Raw genomic sequence first — 17,740 nt, 5'->3', positions numbered from 1 at the left:
TTCAACGAGTTGCCTGGTGTCTATCATACGGTATATAGGTATAGGAGTATATTAAATTTTTTATAAATCACTTTGGAATAACAGAATAGAATATAATTCACACTTTTTGTTTTAATTATTAAAATGGTAAAAATGTTCATGGAAGCAAACGAGTTAAAGGGATTGTCCAGGATTAGAAAAGATAAATGTCAAATCTTTTTCCAGAAACTGTGCCACTTGTCCTGAATAGTGTAATGCCCAGAACAGCCCATGGTTTGTTGGGAAAAATGCAGACCCTTTGTCCTAATCCCAGCCAACCCCTTTCTTCTTGCCAGCATGAACACCTCTAGTATACTAGTATATAGTCCAGAGTTTCATATGTCTCCAGTGTAACCTGCACAGAGTCTTTCTGAATTACTTTTTGTATTCAGTACATCCATTTTGCAGACAGAACTCACCTTGTACTCTGCAGGCTCTCCGTACGTTGTCAGAATATAGAGGCAGCCATTTCTGTGCTCCACATGATAAAGGACACCAGGCAGCCGGTTCTGCACCAGGGCAGGAGGCAAGTAAGGGGCACTACAGTCAACAAGCCAGACCTCAGCAGACGTCTTACTGTTACTGTTGATGGTGAGAAAGCGGTGGTCTCTGGTCATATAAAGGTCTACGAAAAACCTGAAAAATACATATAAAGAAATTTGCATTGGTCTTGACAATAACAGACTGGACAATCCCTCTAACTGGTTTCATAAAATGGCGCCTGGGAGAGAAGTGATGGGGAAATGGATTCACCTAAAAGATTTTCCTACCCTATTATACACTGCTGCCTCCTAAAAAAGATGAATGGTCTCATAAAAGTGAGAGGGAAATGCTGATTGCAATATCCTAATCTACAGTACTGTGCACAACTTTTAGGCAGGTGTGGAAATATGCTGCAAAGTAAGGGATGTATTACACTGCTAGATTTAGCAGATTGTCGGGAAGGAATCATTCCTTCCCAACAACTGTCTGCTCATCGGTGAAGGAGACCTATGTATTTACATGCAGTGATCTCCTCCACAGTATGGGGAGGAGTGATCACTAATACCATCACTCTTCCCCATACAGAATCATTATTTGCCGGCAGCAGAGCATGATAAGATGTCACAATCAGCTGCCAGCAAACCATGGTTTTTGTGAGCGCATGAAAGATGCGATTACCCAATGAACGAGCGTTTCGCTTGTTCATCAGTGAGTCTGCAGCACATTTACACCGGCAGATCATCACTAACAAGCGTTACTACGAAAGCTTGCTAGCGATCATCTGTCCGATCCTCAGCAAGTGCAACATAGCCCTAAGAATGCATAAAAAAAAAAAAAGAAGTTTACATTTATTCTGCAGCAGGACAACGACCTCAAACATACCACCAATATCATTAAGAACTATCTTCAGCGTAAAGAAGAGCAAGGAGTCCTGGAAGTGATGATATAGCCCCCACAGCTCTCTGATCTCAGCATCATCCAGTCTGGCTGGGATTACATGGAGAGACAGAAGGATTTGAGCAAGCCTATATCCACAGAAGATCTGTGGCGAGTTCCTTCAAAAACTGTGCAAGTGTCCCTAGAAGAACTGAAGATGTTCTGAAGGCAAAGGGCCACAGCAAATATTGATTGGATTTAGCTTTCCCTTTTGTTCATTCACTTTGCATTTTGCTAATCGATAAAAGTAAACTATTAGCGCCTCTATTTTTGAAAGCATTCTGACTTTGCTGCATTTTCCCCATAGCTGCCTAAGTATTTTGCACAGAACTGTACAAAGTTGAAAAAAGTCACACTTGAATAGGAGAAAATGGAGGAGATGTAATTACACTGCTCACCGATGGAATGTCGACGACGAGCAGGTAAACAGAGACGAAAACAAAGCGCTCGCACGAGTGCTGCCTTCGCTTAAAGGGGTGTTCCCAAATCAGACAATGGGGGCATATCGCTAGGAAAGTGAAGTAGGGCTCACCACGCACGCACGGCTGCCCTCCAATAATTTCTATAGGGCTGCAGAATATAGCAGAGCACTGGCTAGGCTATTTCCGTCAGCCCCATAGAAATGAGTGGGAGTGTGCTTCTCCAGCCACCACTTTCCCGCTCTGTTCTCGATATAGGTGCTGGTCCCAGCGGTGGGGCTTGCACCTATCAGACAATGGGGGCATACCCTAGCGATATGCCCCATTGTCTCAGATGGGAATACCCTTTTAAAAACAGCTGATCGGCAGGGGGCACCCCTGCCGATCCGACCTGACTCCCGGCACGGGAGTCAGGTCGGATATTGATGACCTCTCCCGAGGAGAGGTCATCAATATGGCAAAAGTGGAGGAGGAAGGTTCACCTGAAGTTACCTGGGATCCTTCTCGTGATAAACCAGTCTGGTGGTACTTTCTCCACTGAATTCTGCTGCATACACAGAACGGCACTGGAGATTATCCTGCCTCGTGTGAAATAGGACGTTATCTGTAACCCACTCTGCAGAGAAGACCAAGCAATCAGACCTCAATAGTCAAGCGTCATCTGTCAGCACACAGTGGAAGCTACCACTAGGTTTGCTGATTTATTCATACAATATAAAAAACTGATTTTAATAATGGTGCAACGCTGGCATAGATATTATAAGGGATTGACACATGCTCCATTGAAACGGCGGTCTCACTTACCACAACTAAAGACATTTGGTATACTGCATACTACTTGCGGCTGTCCCTCCACCCTCACCACTATACAGGTGGCCTCTTCCCGATCCAAGCTTTTCAGAGTAACAGCCAAATAAGTCTGTGCAGGAGAAATCCGGATGCGCTGAATTACGTATTCGTGTAACCCAGCATCCTCAGGGCTGAAGAGAGTCTCTATGCTATCTTCTCCTGTAAGGAATTCATTAAACAGACTTCTTAATCTCAAATGTGCCCAGCTAACAGCACGCTTTAGCTTTCTCCAGCAGAGCAATGTACCTAGCAAAAAAAATAAAAAATCCAAACTCCCTTTTTTCCCCCCATTGCTCCGTCCGGCAATGTAAACTTCCGGACAGAGTCATGTGCTACACCCAATGACTGGCCTCCACTGTCACGTGTCCCCAAGTGGCATGTGACTGATCAGTGATGTGACGTTGAGGCCAGTCATTAGCTGCAGAGGCGCACATGATCCTATCCGTCCAGAACTTTACAGGCCGGAGCCCAGAAGATCACTGACCGGAGGCAGAGAGCAGGGGAGTAGGATTTTTTTTCCCAATAGGTATAACGTGCTATGGGCAACAATTACAAAAAAAAAAAAAAAAAAACTGTCCAAAAGGCTAGAAAACTCCTTTGAAGGCCATGTACACCTTTGGGGGCAATTTTTTTAAATTATTATTTCATTGTACTAATTTTGAGCTAAAAATTATTTTTTCAATTGATCTTTATTAAAAATATGGGGTCATTTTTCATGTACAGAGTTGAGATGCTGTAGTAGCAGCCTGTGGATTTTCTCTCTTCTCCGTCAGTTGAGGAGGTGATGGGCTCCTTATCTCTGCTTTCTGACAAACACTCAAAGCTCAATCCTTATCTTACTGATAAGAATGTGGCTTAAATAAGCGTTGATGACCTCTCAGTAGTTTAGAGACAAGGGTATTATGTTAGATGGCCGGCACAAAGTGAAAGTACCAGTTAGTTAATGAGGGCTGTTTAGAAATTTACTTAGATTTTACATTTAGGAAGCAAATGAACAATAAAAAAAAAAAATAATAAAAAAAGGAGGAAGAGCGCAGAGATGACCATAGCCTTCAATATCTAAGTATGCTCTTCATGATAGAGATTTGAACAATGCTGAGCTGCACTACCAGAAACAGACACGTGCATGCATGCTGAGGCGTCAGGCACAGTCACTCTCGCACAAATCCTGCATATTGGTGGGGTAAATGCAAGGCTAAGAGGAAATGCCAGCTCACCAATGTCTCTTAACACCTTAAGGACCCGGCTCATTTTCACCTTAAGGACCAGGCCATTTTTTGCAAATCTGACCAGTATCACTTTATGTGGTGATAACTTAAAAACGCTTTAACTTATCCAGGCCATTCTGAGATTGTTTTTTCGGCACATATTGTACTTCATGACACTAGTAAAATTAAGTAAAAAATAAAAAAATAAAAAATTATTTATAAAAAAAAAAAAATACAAAATTTACCAAAAATTTGTCAAAAATTGCAAATTTCCAAGTTTCAATTTCTCATCTTCTATAATACATAGTAATACCTACAAACATATTTATTACTTTACATTCCCCATATGTCTACTTCATGTTTACATCATTTTGGGAATGATATTTTATATTTTGGGGATGTTACAAGGCTTAGAAGTTTGGAAGCAAATCTTGAAATTGTCTGAAGTCACTTTGTGAGGCTTATATAATAGAAACCACCCAAAAATGACACCATTCTATAAACTACACCCATCAAGGTATTCAAAACTGATTTTACAGACTTTGTTAACCCTTTAGGTGTTCCACACGAATTAATGGAAAATACAGATACAATTTCAAAATGTCACTTTTTTGGCAAATTTTCCATTTTACAATTTTTTTTTCCAGTTACAAACCAAGGGTTAACAGCCAAACAAAACTCATCATTTATGGCCCCGATTCTGTAGTTTACAGAAACACCCCATTTGTGGCCGTAAACCACTGTACGGGCGCACGGTAGGACAGAGAAGGAAAGGAATTCCATACGGTTTTGGAAAGGCAGATTTTGCAAGACAGTTTTTTTTGGACACCATGTCCCATTTGAAGCCCCCCTGATGCACCACTAGAGTAGAAACTCCATAAAAGTGACTCCATCTAAGAAACTACACCCCTCAAGGTATTCAAAACTGATTTTACAAACGTCGTTAACCCTTTAGGTGTTCCACAAGAGTTATTGGCAAATAGAGATGACATTTCAGAAATTCTATTTTTGGTCAAATTTTCCATTTTACTATTTTTTTTCCAGTTACAAAGCAAGGGTTAACAGCCAAACTCCAGAAAAGTGACCCCATTTTAGAAACTACGGGATAGGGTGGAAGTTTTGTTGGTACTAGTTTAGGGTACATATGATTTTTGGTTGCTCTATATTACACTTTTTGTGAGGCAAGGTAACAAGAAATAGCTTTTTTGGCACCGTTTTTTTTTTGTTATTTACAACATTCATCTGACAGGTTAGATCATGTGGTATTTTTATAGAGCAGGTTGTCACGGACGCGGCGATACATAAATAAAAAAAATTGTATACATATTAGTAGGGATCGACCGATTATCGGATTTACCGATATTATCGGCCGATATTCAGGATTTTGAACGTTATCGGTATCGGCATTTATTTTGCCGATATTCCGATAACGTCCTGGGAACACAGATCGCGCTGCTGACAGCGCTCTCCGTGTTCCCTCAGCAGCAGCACAGGGGAGAAGGAGCAGTGTCTCCTCCCCCTGTGCTGCTGCTGCCGCTCCAGCCAATGGGAGGACAGGGGACAAGAGGAGGGGAGGAGCTATGGCCACTGCGCCACCAATGAAGCTTAATCTTACATTAATTCATATACAGGAGGCGGGAGCTGCAGAATCACATAGCCGGCTCCCGGCCTCTATGAGCTGTAGCTGCGATCTGCGGTAGTTAACTCCTCAGGTGCCGCAGATCGCAGCTACAGCTCATAGAGGTCGGGAGCCGGCTATGTGATCCTGCAGCTCCCGCCTCCTGTATATGAATAAATGTGAGATTAAGCTTCATTGGTGGCGCAGTGCGCCCCCCCAAGCCCCCCAGTATCAGACATTGGTGGCGCAGGTGCGCCCCCCCTCCCCCCCCAATATTAGGCATTGGTGGCGCAGTGCGCCCCCCCCCTCCCCCCTCCCCCCCAGTATTAAACAGTGGTGCGCCCCCCCTCCCCCCCCACCCCAGTCGCAGTGCGCCCCCCACAGGATTCCCTCTCCCCTGCTCCTCCGATCGGAGCCCCAGCAGTGTAATGCTGGGGCTCCGATCGGTTACCATGGCAGCCAGGACGCTATTGAAGCCCTGGCTGCCATGATAAGCTCCATGCTGCTGTGTGCACAAAGCACACAGCAGCAGGGACACTGTGAGCTCCTATTCACCCTGATAGAGCTCTATCAGGGTGAATAGGACAAGGGTTCTAGTCCCTAAGGGGGCTAAAAGTTAGTTAAAAAAAAAAAAAAAAAGTAATAAAAATAAAAACACCAAAATATTAAATATAAATGAAAAAGAAAGATTTACAAAAAAAATAAAATACACATTAACAATAAACATAAATTTTCAGCAGATTTGTGGGAATTTTAATTTTTTTTTCAAAAATGAAAATTCCCAGAATATCGGTATAAATTATCGGCTATCGGCCTGAAAGTTCACAAATTATCGGTATCGGCCCTAAAAAATCAATATCGGTCGATTATGTTTTAGTGTCTCCATAGTCTGAGAGCCATATTTTTTTCAGTTTTTGGGCGATTATCTAAAGTAGGGTCTCATTTTTTGTGGGATGAGATGACGGTTTTATTGGCATTATTTTGGGGTGCATATAAACTTTTTGATCGCTTGCTATTACACTTTTTGTGACATAAGATGACAAAAAATGGCTTTTTTTTTACACCGTTTTTTATTTTAATTTTTATACGATGTTCACCTGAGGGGTTAGGTCATGTGATATTTTTATAGAGCCGGTCGATACGGACGCGGCGATACCTACCGTAATATGTATACTTTTTTTTTTTTATGTAAGTTTTACACAAAAGATTTCATTTTTGAAACAAAATAAAAAAATCATGCTTTAGTGTTTCCATAGTCTAAGAGCCATAGTTTTTTCAGTTTTTGGGCGATTATCTTGGGTAGGGTATGATTTTTGCGGGAGGAGATGACGGTTTGATTGGCGCCATTTTGGGGTGCATATGACTTTTTGATCACTTGCTATTACACTTTTTGTGATGTAAGGTGACAAAAAAAAGTGTTTATTTAGCACAGTTTTTATTTTTTACGGTGTTCATCTGAGGGGTTAGCTCGTGTGATATTATTATAGAGCTGGTCAATACGGACGCGGCAATACCCAATATGTATACTTTTTTTTATTTATGTAAGTTTTACACAATAATATCATTTTTGAAAAAAATTAATAAAATCATGTTATAGTGTCCCCATAGTTTTTTTTTATTTTTTGGGCCATTGTCTCATGTGGGGGCTCATTTTTGCGGGATGAGGTGACAGTTTGATTGGTACTATTTCGGCGTACATGCGACTCTTTTGATCACTTTTATTACCTTTTTTGGGAAGTAAAGTGGGCAAAATTTCTATTTCCTGATAGTTTTTATTTTTATATTTTTATGGCGTTCTCCGTGCGGGGAAAGTAACATGACCGTTTTATAGATCAGGTCGTTACGGACGCGGCGATACCTAATATGTAGGAAAAGAATGTTGTGATGGCACACTCACATTTGGTTTAATGGACTATATTTATTGATTTTAATTGGATGAATCGATTTACGTAGTTGTATATAATTGATTATATATTTAAATATTTAAATATGCTGTATTAAAAATAGCATAAAATTGGAATTATAAAAAGAAAGTAAATAAAATGGATTCAAAGTGTTGAGATAATCTATTCAGTTGATCCTGGAACTCAAGGTCGTAAGAAATCAGTCGGTTGGAACGTTTTTCGCGGAGTATTGATAGTCTTCAGTACGTATACGGTGACGTTATAAATAGAAGACAGTCCAGTATAAATTCAATCACGTGTAAGGCGTGCAAAAGTATATATATACACGTGAAAAAAATTGTATTCAAGAAAAAAGGTTGTATTCAAGAAAAAAGGTTTCAATTGGTGCGCATACACTTAATATTATTGTGCAAAGTAAAAACGGAAAATCAGTGTTGATTATAATATTGGATTTCAAATAAGGTGGGTAATAATAAAAACAATGTCAAACATTTGCTGATCTCAAAGCTGCAGCGGTTGATCTTCTATTTGTCGGATGTCCCGGTAATAGAATGTCCGCTCCTTAGTGGGAGAGCAAGTGTCTTACCAATAGTATATATAGATAAAATCTATTAAATGGTTGGCCTGATATAGCTCTTTCATATAACCGTCCTGTTTGGTAAAACAATTGTATTCATATGAGGAGAAATAATTGATAATTGGGAGAGTTTACTTTACCCCTCTTCATCCGTTGCGATGTACTCCTTCGAGCAAGGACCTGCGTGGCGTCCCACGTGATCGCTCGCCTTACCATGTGATGTAGCACGTGATGATGATGCTTGTCAACGTCACACGGTGTCTGAGTTCCTGATTGGCCAATCTCTTTTGCTGCGGGATATTTGAATGATTATCGCCGGGACAGATATGTTCTTCTCCGATGATTTTTCATTCCAAATGGTGGATATCCTTTTAGTCCTCACTCGTTCCTCAGACCAGACGCGTTTCGGGACACTATTGGTCCCTTCCTCAGTGGACAACTTGACCACTGAGGAAGGGACCAATAGTGTCCCGAAACGCGTTTGCATCGATCGCCGATACGGGGGGTCACAGGACCCCCCTCGGCATTGACCATGGTGACAGTTTAATGCCAGGACGAGTATACTCGTCCTGGTGCGCTAAGTACCCTTGCTCCAGGAAGAGTATACTCGTCCTAGGTCCTGAAGGTGTTAAAGGGCATCTGTCAGCAGTTTTGTACCTATAACACTGGCTGACCTGTTACATGTGCACTTGGCAGCTGAAGACATCTGTGTTGATCCCATGTTCATATGTGTCTGCATTGCTGAGAAAAAAGAAGTTTATATATATAAAAAAGAGCCTCTAGGAGCAATTGGGGCGTTGCCTTTACTCCTAAAGACTCTGTGTGCAACTGCTGCACCCTCTGCACTTTAATTTTAGGAGAAGTCAGGGCCAGGCATGATCACATTTACACTGCCAGGTCCTGTCAGAGGGTGTGGCAGCTGCAGGGAAAGCAGAGCCTCTTTGTGTAATGGTAAGGTAACGCCCCCGTTGCTCCTAGAGGCTCATTTGCATATATTAAAACATCATTTTTCTCAGCAATGTGGACACATATGAACATGGGACCAACACGGATGTCTTCAGCTGCCAAGCAAACATGTAACAGGTCAGCCAGTGTCATAGGTACAAAACTGCTGACACATGCCCATTAACCCCTTAGGGACCCATGACGTACCGGTACGTCATGTATAGTTCCCGGCGGGCGGTGATTGGAACCCGGTGCCTGCTCAAATCATTGAGCAGGCACCTTGGCTAAATGCGCGGGGGTGTCCCGTGACCCCCCCCACCCCCCCGTGTCAGCGATCACCGCAAACCGCAGGTTAATTCAGACCTGCGGTTTGCGGCTTTTATCTGGTGCGGCAGTGCCATCGGGTCCCCGTGGGGGGACCCGATGGCATGGAAGGCAGCGCGATGCCTTACTGAGGCATCGCGCTGCCTTCCGGTGAAGAGCCTGTGAGATCCAGCCCCCTGGATCTCACAGGCCGGAAGCTGTATGAGTAATACACACAGTATTACTCATACAGCCAATGCATTCCAATACAGAAGTATTGGAATGCATTGTAAAGGATTAGACCCCCAAAAGTTCAAGTCCCAAAGTGGGACAAAAAATAAAGTGAAAACAAAAAGTTGAAAAAATAAAGTTGTCCCCAAAAATAATTAAAAGTTTCAAGTAAAAATACACAAAAACTTAATTTTCCCCAAATAAAGTAAAAAAATAAATTGGTAAAAAATAGGGGGAAAATAAATAAGTATACATATTAGGTATCGCCGCGTCCGTATCGACCGGCTCTATAAACATATCACATGACCTAACCCCTCAGATGAACACCGTAAAAAATAAAAAAACTGTGCTAAATAAACAAACAATTTTTTGTCACCTTACATCACAAAAAGTGTAATAGCAAGCGATCAAAAAGTCACACGCACCCCAAAATAGTGCCAATAAAACAGTCATCTCATCCCGCAAAACTGAAAAAATTATGGCTCTCAGACTATGGAAACACTAAAACATGATTTTTTTGCTTCAAAAAAGAAATCATTGTGTAAAACTTTGTGTGACAACCTGGTCTATAAAAATACCACATGATCTAACCTGTCAGATGAATGTCGTAGATAACAAAAAATAAAAACTGTGCAAAAAACAGCTATTTCTTGTTATCTTGCCTCACAAAAAGTGTAATATAGAGCAACCAAAAATCATATGTACCCTAAACTAGTACCAACAATACTGCCACCCTATCCCGTAGTTTCTAAAATAGGGCCACTTTTTTGCAGTTTCTACTCTAGGGGTGCTTCAAATGGGACATGGTGTCAAAAAAACCAGTCCAGCAAAATCTGCCTTCCAAAAATCGTATGGCATTCCTTTCGTTCTGCGCCCTGCCGTGTGCCCCTACAGTAGTTTACGACCACATATGGGGTACTTCTGTAAACTACAGAATCAGGGCCATAAATATTGAGTTTGGTTTAGCTGTTAACCCTTGCTTTGTAACTTGGAAAAAAATTATTAAAATGGAAAATTTGCCAAAAAAGTGAAATTTTGAAATTGTATCTATTTTTAATTAATTCTTGTGGAACACCTAAAGGGTTAACGACGTTTGTAAAAATCAGTTTTGAATACCTTGAGGGGTGTAGTTTATAGAAGGGGGTCATTTTTGGGTGGTTTCTATTATGTAAGCCTCGCAAAGTGACTTCAGACTTGAACTGGTCCCTAAAAATTGGGTTTTTGAAAATTTCTGAAAAATTGCAGGATTTGCTTCTAAACTTCTAAGCCTTGTAACATACCCAATAAAATATCATTCCCAAAATGATCCAAACATGAAGTGGGAATGTAAAGTAATAACTATTTTTGGAGGTATTACTATGCATTATAGAAGTAGAGAAATTGAAACTTGGAAATTTGCAATTTTTTGAAAAATTTGGGTAAATTAGGTATTTTTTTTATAAATAAAAATGAACTTTTTTTTTTACTTCATTTTACCAGTGTCATGAAGTACAATATGTGGAGAAAAAAAAACAAACAACCAATCTCAGAATGGCCTAGATAAGTCAAAGCGTTTTAAAGTTATCACCACATAAAGTGACACTGGTCAGATTTGCAAAAAATGGCCAAGTCCTTAAGGTGAAATAGGGCTGAGTCCTTAAGGGGTTAAAGGTGCCATGCATGGAATCCTATTTCTGCTCAGATACTTGGAACAGGGAATATTAGAATTAATGCACTGTGACATAAAATCCAATTTATTGAAGAAATATTAAAACATTTTCACCTGTAAGACTCCAGGATCAATGCGTTTCTACTGCATGGCGGTCTTACACCACAAGTGGAAACGCATTGGTCCAGGAGTCTTAAAGGTGAAAATGTTTTAAATTTTTATTCAATAAATTGGATTTTACTTCACACTGAATCAATTGTATTATTGGTGGGGTGTCTGATCGCACCCTTATGGCATACTATAGATGGGTATTTCCTTGTACTGCAAAAACAGTAACTCTTTCAGCATCATTACGGTTGATTTGTTAAAAGGAAAATTCACACAAAGACGACACGTTACAGGCACATCAGTGGAGTACTGGGTCTTTCAAATCAACAAAGCTAGGCTTAGAATATTATGGACTGGCAGTAAAGTCAGGTTTAGAGGTCTGTACTTTAAAAAGGGTTTTCCCGGACTTAAGGCTGGGTTCACACCTGAGCGTTTTACAGCGCGTTCCTACGCGCTGTAAAACGCTCAACAAGGAGAAACCAATGATTCCCTATGGGAATGGTTCACACCTGTAAAACGCCCGACGCTCAAAAAAGTGGTTCACACCTGTAAAACGCCCGACGCTCAAAAAAGTACATGAGCGACTTTGGGGCGTTTTGACGCGCGTTTGTGGCCATAGGACACTGTAGTCAATCACACAAACGCGCGTCAAACGCGCGTTTACTATTACAAAAAACGTGCATGAAAATGCGCGACAAAAACACGCGTAAAACGCGCGTTTGCGCAACGCTCAGGTGTGAACCCAGCCTTAGGGTGTATTAGACGAGCAGATTTTCTGGCATATGATTGCAAACAAGCGTTCCTATGAACGTTCGTTAGCGATCATTTGGCAGTCTAATACTGCCTCCAAATGCCAGATGAACACTCTGAAACGCATGTTCATAGGGCAATTGGGATTTTTAAGCATGCTTAAGAATCAAAATGGTGCCGACGGCAGAGAGCTCTGTGTAATAGCGATCTGCCGGCGACACACCGCTGCCCTGCATGGGGACGAGGGATGGCATAGCACGGAGCCTTCTGCTTCTTTATGGTTCATATTATGAGCACAAGATCTGTGCCCCCTATGGTTCCAGTGAACTGATCCCCATTGGTGACCCAAGCTCTGTTCAGCAGAACCGTCGGCTGCACAATTCCTAGCAGGGTCACATATCAACTTTTAGGTTTATTACGCAAAAATGTAACCGCAACATAAGAATACAAAAAAATTAGATCACCACGTTATATTACCAATGCTTTCCTGAAAGCGATAGATGTAGGAGTCCTCATCAAAATATGTGTAATCTCCATGTTTAATCTGCAAGTTAAGAAATTCACATATCCATGAATATACAGCAGAATGAATTAAGCTATTGCTAGGGAGCAATTAGAGGAGGGGGGTTAAAATTCACAGTAAGGCCTCTTTCAGACGACCAATTTTGCAGAACAGGTGCGGATCCATTCATTTCGTTGTTCTCTTTCGCGGCCCCGCAAGACAGAAAGAGCATGTCCCATTCTTGTCCGCAATCACGGACAAGAATAGGCATTTCTATAATGAGCCGTCAGTTCCGTAATTTGTGTAATGCATCAGTGTTTTGCAGACCACTAAACATGACACGTGAATGTGCCCTGAGTATGAGTGGTGGGTGCTGTCGGTATAAGATGTCTAGGTGCATGGGTGGGATCGCGATTAGCAACAGTCCATAAATTTACTGCACTCTTCAAAATTGGTCAGCATTATCATCTCTGAATGCAAACGGATTTCAGCCCTTGTTTATACTGCGCATACGCTGGAGACAGAGTACACAGTGCAAACGAAGCTGCGCAGACTTCAGAAAGTAGTGGACAGCCGGGGAGGGAATGTAGTCATTATGATGAGAGTATGTCCACCCTCATCCACTCTCTGTCAAAGTCTACCCCCCCAGAGGTTAAGGGCGGTTCTACCAGATCTTCTCAGTCTGTGCACGTCAGTGCGGGCTGCTGGGGTCGGAATACATTTTAGGGTCTGCATTAGTTTTGGGATTCTGATGGCAAAACAATAGTGAGCTATTTATGAGCTATTATTTTTCCTGTACTAAAAATTAAAACTATAGTGGGCCCCTTCAGACATTTTGCTCAGGGGCCCTCTCAAACTTTAATTTGACACTGCTACTAGTGTCTAAGAGTGGAAAGCAACCCATTACCTAGCAATAAATCTCCAAAATACAAATAGCGATCCTAAAACTGACTAATGGTAATCAGGGGCATATGTGGGGGACGACAGGCATGGCACTTTACATGCAGTTAGACAGAGAAGGGAGGGGGTGAGGAGGATGAAGAGGAGGAGGCTGTCACACTCCCTTCTCCTGCCTGGGCTGTTTTATATTACAAACAGCCAGAGCTGAGTATATACTGTATATATGTGGGGAGAGAATACACTAACTTTGCCCCACATAGAAAAATGCAAAACATTGAGGAGATCAAAACTGGTGTAAAGGACAATTAACTTAGTTGCCCCTGGCAACCAATCAGATTCCTCCTTTCATTTTGGACAGATCCTTTGGAAAATGAATGGTGGAATCTGATTAGTTGCCAGGTGCAACTAAGCCAGTTTTCCTTTACACTAGTTTTGATAAATTTCCTCTCAATCTCCCTACTCACCATGTTGCGTTCTGCTCTTATCGGATACTTCTGATGCATCTCCTTAAGCCGTTTCATCAGAACTTCAGTCAGATCTTGGTACGTCACACAGGCTGCCTCCCAGCGTTTCCGTTCACAATCTAACAAGGCCTTTGTCGTTTAAAAAAATAAAACAGTATAATTACAGTGACAATTATGTTTTACAGAACAGCATTAACAAGTAGGGCTGGACGATTTTGCTAATAAATAAATAGATTTTTGTGCTTACCGTAAAATCCTTTTCTCGTTGGATGCATTGGGGGACACAGCACCATGGGTATATGCCCAGCTGCCACTAGGAGGCTGAACTTAGAAAGAAAAAGTGTTGGGCTATACCCTCTGCACAGACACTAAACTAACCAGTTGGTCCGAAAGCAGTAGGAGCATCAAAAAAACCAGACGAATGGTGACGGCCAACATGTCCTAAACCAGACAGAACACCATTATCAAAAGGGCCGCGGGAAATCTGGAAAACCTGAACGAAGAAAAAAACAACAACAAGGGTGGGATCTGTGTCCTCCAATGCATCCAACTAGAAAAGGATTTTACGGTAAGTACAAAAATCCAGTTTTCTCGTGAATGGCATTGGGGGACACAGCACCATGGGACTTCCCAAAGCAGTCCCCAAGGGTGGAAAGAAACAGCCATGTGAAGAACCTACCCAAACTGGCATCAGCAGAGGCCAAGGAATGAATATGGTAGAATCTGGAGAAGGTGTGAACTGAGGCCCAGGTGGAGGCCTTGCAGACCTGGGAAGCAGAGGCTAGATCCCGGACTGCCCATGATGCCCCGACCGCCCTAGTGGAGTGAGCAGTCAACCGGAAGGGGGGCCCGCGACCCTTCCCCACATAGGCTTCCTTGACAGCCGACCTGATCCAGCGGGAGATGGTAGCCTTGGAATCTTGTAAACCCTTACGTGAGCCCTCAGGGATGACAAAGAGGGAGTTAGTTCGCTGGAAGGACTCCATTAACTGGAGATACAGCCGAAGCGCCCGAACCACATCCAGATGGTGGAGAGACCACTCTCTGGGATGAGAGGGGTTGGGACAGAACAAAGGTAGGACAAATCTCCTCATTAATGTGGAAGGGAGAAACCACCTTGGGAAGAAAAGAGGGAATTGGGGGCGCAGGACAACCTTGTCCTGGTGAAAAACCAAAAAGGGGGACAGACACGAGAACGCTGCCAGCACGGAGACCCTGCGAATGGAAGTAATAGTTATCAAAAGCGCAACTTTAAAGGAGACCCAAGAAAGGGAGACCTCCTTCAAGGGCTCGAAGGGAGAGGACTGAAGGGCATCTAGGACCAAATTCAAATCCCAGGATTCCACCAAAAAAAAAGGAAGGGAGGGTTGCCATGAGCCACCACCAAGAAGGAAAGTCTTAACCTCAGGACCGCGGCCTCAACAGCTACACCGTTAAACAAAGCCGAGGTAAACTCGGGTGGTGTAGCGGACCTTGAGAAAGGTGGTCAGGACCCAGACGCAACCGCCATGGGGAGTCGGCGAGCAGGAAGACGAGGTCTGCGTACCACGCCCTTCGGGGCCAGTCCAGAGCCACGAACATCACCGGAACACCATCCATTTTGAGGCGTTTCAATAACCGATGAAGAGGCGGAAGGGGAGGGAAGAGATACAGGAGACTAAATTGGGACCATGGGAGCACTAAGGCGTCTACTGCCAGAGCCTGAGGATCCCGAGACCTGGCGACGTAAAGCGGGAGCTTGTGATTCAGGCGAAGAGATCCACTCGCTCGGGTCGAGGCGCTGGCGACTGACGAAGTTGGCTGCCCAATTGTCGACCCCGGGGATGTAGACCGCGGAGAGAGCAGGAACGTGTTCTTCTGCCTCCGTAGGATGCGAGAGGCTTCCTTCAGGACTGGCATGCTTCTGGTGCCCCCCTGGTGGTTCAAATAAGCCACCGCTGTGGAGTTGTCCGTCTGAAGCCGGACAGGATGACTGCGGAAGAGGTGAGTCCAACAGGACAGGGCTAGGTAAATGGCCCAAGCTCCAGAATATTAATCTGTAGGGAGCTCTCCCGTATTGACCACTGACCCTGGGCAGTGAGAGACCCGAAGACTGCCCCCCAATCTGCCATGATGGCATCTGTGGATATCACCTGCCAACAGAGGGGAAGAAAGGATCTGCCGAGGAAGACAGTTAGCAGGTTCAGCCACCAGCACAAGTCCCGGATGACTTGAAGGGACAGGCGGATCGGGCGATCGAGGCCTGACGGAGACTTGTTCCACCAGGCAAGGATAGAGAGCTGAAGGGATCGGGTGTGGAATTGGGCAAAAGGAACTGCTTCGAAGGCGGCAACTTGGCCAAGTTGAGTGTCGAAGACCATGCCTAGGAATTCCATCCTCTGGCTGGGAACAAGGGAGGACTTGGAGTAATTCACCAGCCAGCCAAACTGGGACAGCACAGACATGGTGATGTGGAGGCTGGATAGGTTGTCCTCCCGGGATGGAGCCTTCACCAGAAGATCATCCAGGTAGGGTATTATGGCAACTCCCCTGGCACGGAGAAGTGCGACAAGGGGAGCCAACACCTTGGTAAAGACCCTCTGGGCGGACGCCAGGCCGAAGGGCAACACCACGAATTGAAAATGCAGAGAACCTACCGCGAATGTACCTCTGATGAGACTGAGCTATGGGGACATGCAAGTAGGCGACTCGGATGTCGATATATGACAAACTCGACTACCTTGAGGGAAGCAATAACCAACCTGAGGGACTCCATACGAAAGTGGCGGACACGTACGAAGTAATTGAGCGCCTTCAGATCCAAAATGGGGCGAAGGGAACCGTCCTTCTTGGACTAAAACCCCTGAAAATGTTCCGAGGTCAGGACGGGATGGAAACAATCACTCCGTGCGTATGTAGTGAATGACTGGCCTGAAAAAAAGCGGCCGTCGGGGAGGGGGACCTGGGTGGAGACGACTGAAACAACTGACAGTGGGGAGGACGGAGAATTCTATCTTGTATCTGGAGGACACAACCTCCAGAACCCAGGCATCGTCCACACTTGTGCTCCATTGCTCCTGAAAGGAGAGCAACCGACCCCCCACTCGAGGGGGCAACTCTAGCGTCAGAAACCAGTCATGCAGATAACGGCTTTGCAGACTGGGGTTTGGAAGTCTTAGGGCGGGAGTCCCAGGAGGGCTGACTGGAAGAGGAATCCTGAAAGGAGCGAAAGCGCTGAGATCTCGATGAAGACATAGAACGGCAGGGGACGGTTCTGGGGCAGGAGAGAACTTTTCCCACCCGTGGCTTCAGAGATAAGTTCCTTCAAGCATTTCACGAAAAGCCTATCACCCAGGAAAGTGAGAGATATGAGCGCCTTTTTGGAGGTGGCATCCGCTGCCCAGCACGAAGCCAAACAGTGTGGCAAATGGCCACAGAGCTGGCAGCCGCCCTGCCAGAGCGGCGTGCCGATTCTAGGGAAGCATCAAAGGTCCTGGGATGCGTGGAGAAGATGAGAAGCAAGGAGATGGTGCTTTCCTGACTAGAATCCAGGGATAAGGACCGAACAAGATGTTTGGCCCATACCACACAGGCTTTAGCCACCCATGACGCAGCAAAGGATAGATGGATAGCGAAACCTGATGCGACAAATGTAGACTTGGACAATGAGTACATCTTTTTGTCCAACAGATCAGACAAAGAGGACGCGTTGGACAAAGGAAAGGTGGTAGTCTTAGCAAGTCGGGCCACTTGTGGGTCTACCTGAGGAGTGACAGACCACGTAGTAATAGACTCCTCAGAATAGGGAAAGAGGACGTCCAAGCTCTTAGCGGACGTCTATCCGGATGATGCCACTCCTTGGCCAGGAGTGCATACAGATCCGCATGGTTAGGGAAAA

General features: G+C 43.9%; 1 protein-coding gene across 2 annotated transcripts in view; it reads right to left on the bottom strand.

The window, feature by feature from the left end:
- Positions 1–17,740, bottom strand: part of PREPL (prolyl endopeptidase like) — an 83,511-nt gene that overhangs the window by 23,895 nt on the left and 41,876 nt on the right. For both annotated transcript variants that reach the window (XM_044290161.1, XM_044290160.1), the window contains 5 exons: positions 13,864–13,992; positions 12,475–12,541; positions 2,661–2,864; positions 2,349–2,472; positions 438–654 (listed from right to left, as the gene is read on the bottom strand). In XM_044290161.1, coding sequence (XP_044146096.1) covers positions 438–654; positions 2,349–2,472; positions 2,661–2,864; positions 12,475–12,541; positions 13,864–13,992 — 741 coding nt within the window. The remainder of the gene's footprint in view (positions 1–437; positions 655–2,348; positions 2,473–2,660; positions 2,865–12,474; positions 12,542–13,863; positions 13,993–17,740) is intronic.

Source organism: Bufo gargarizans, chromosome 4 (assembly GCF_014858855.1).
Source record: "Bufo gargarizans isolate SCDJY-AF-19 chromosome 4, ASM1485885v1, whole genome shotgun sequence".
Lineage (NCBI taxonomy): Eukaryota > Metazoa > Chordata > Amphibia > Anura > Bufonidae > Bufo > Bufo gargarizans.
This window is presented reverse-complemented; position numbering and strand designations above follow the sequence as displayed.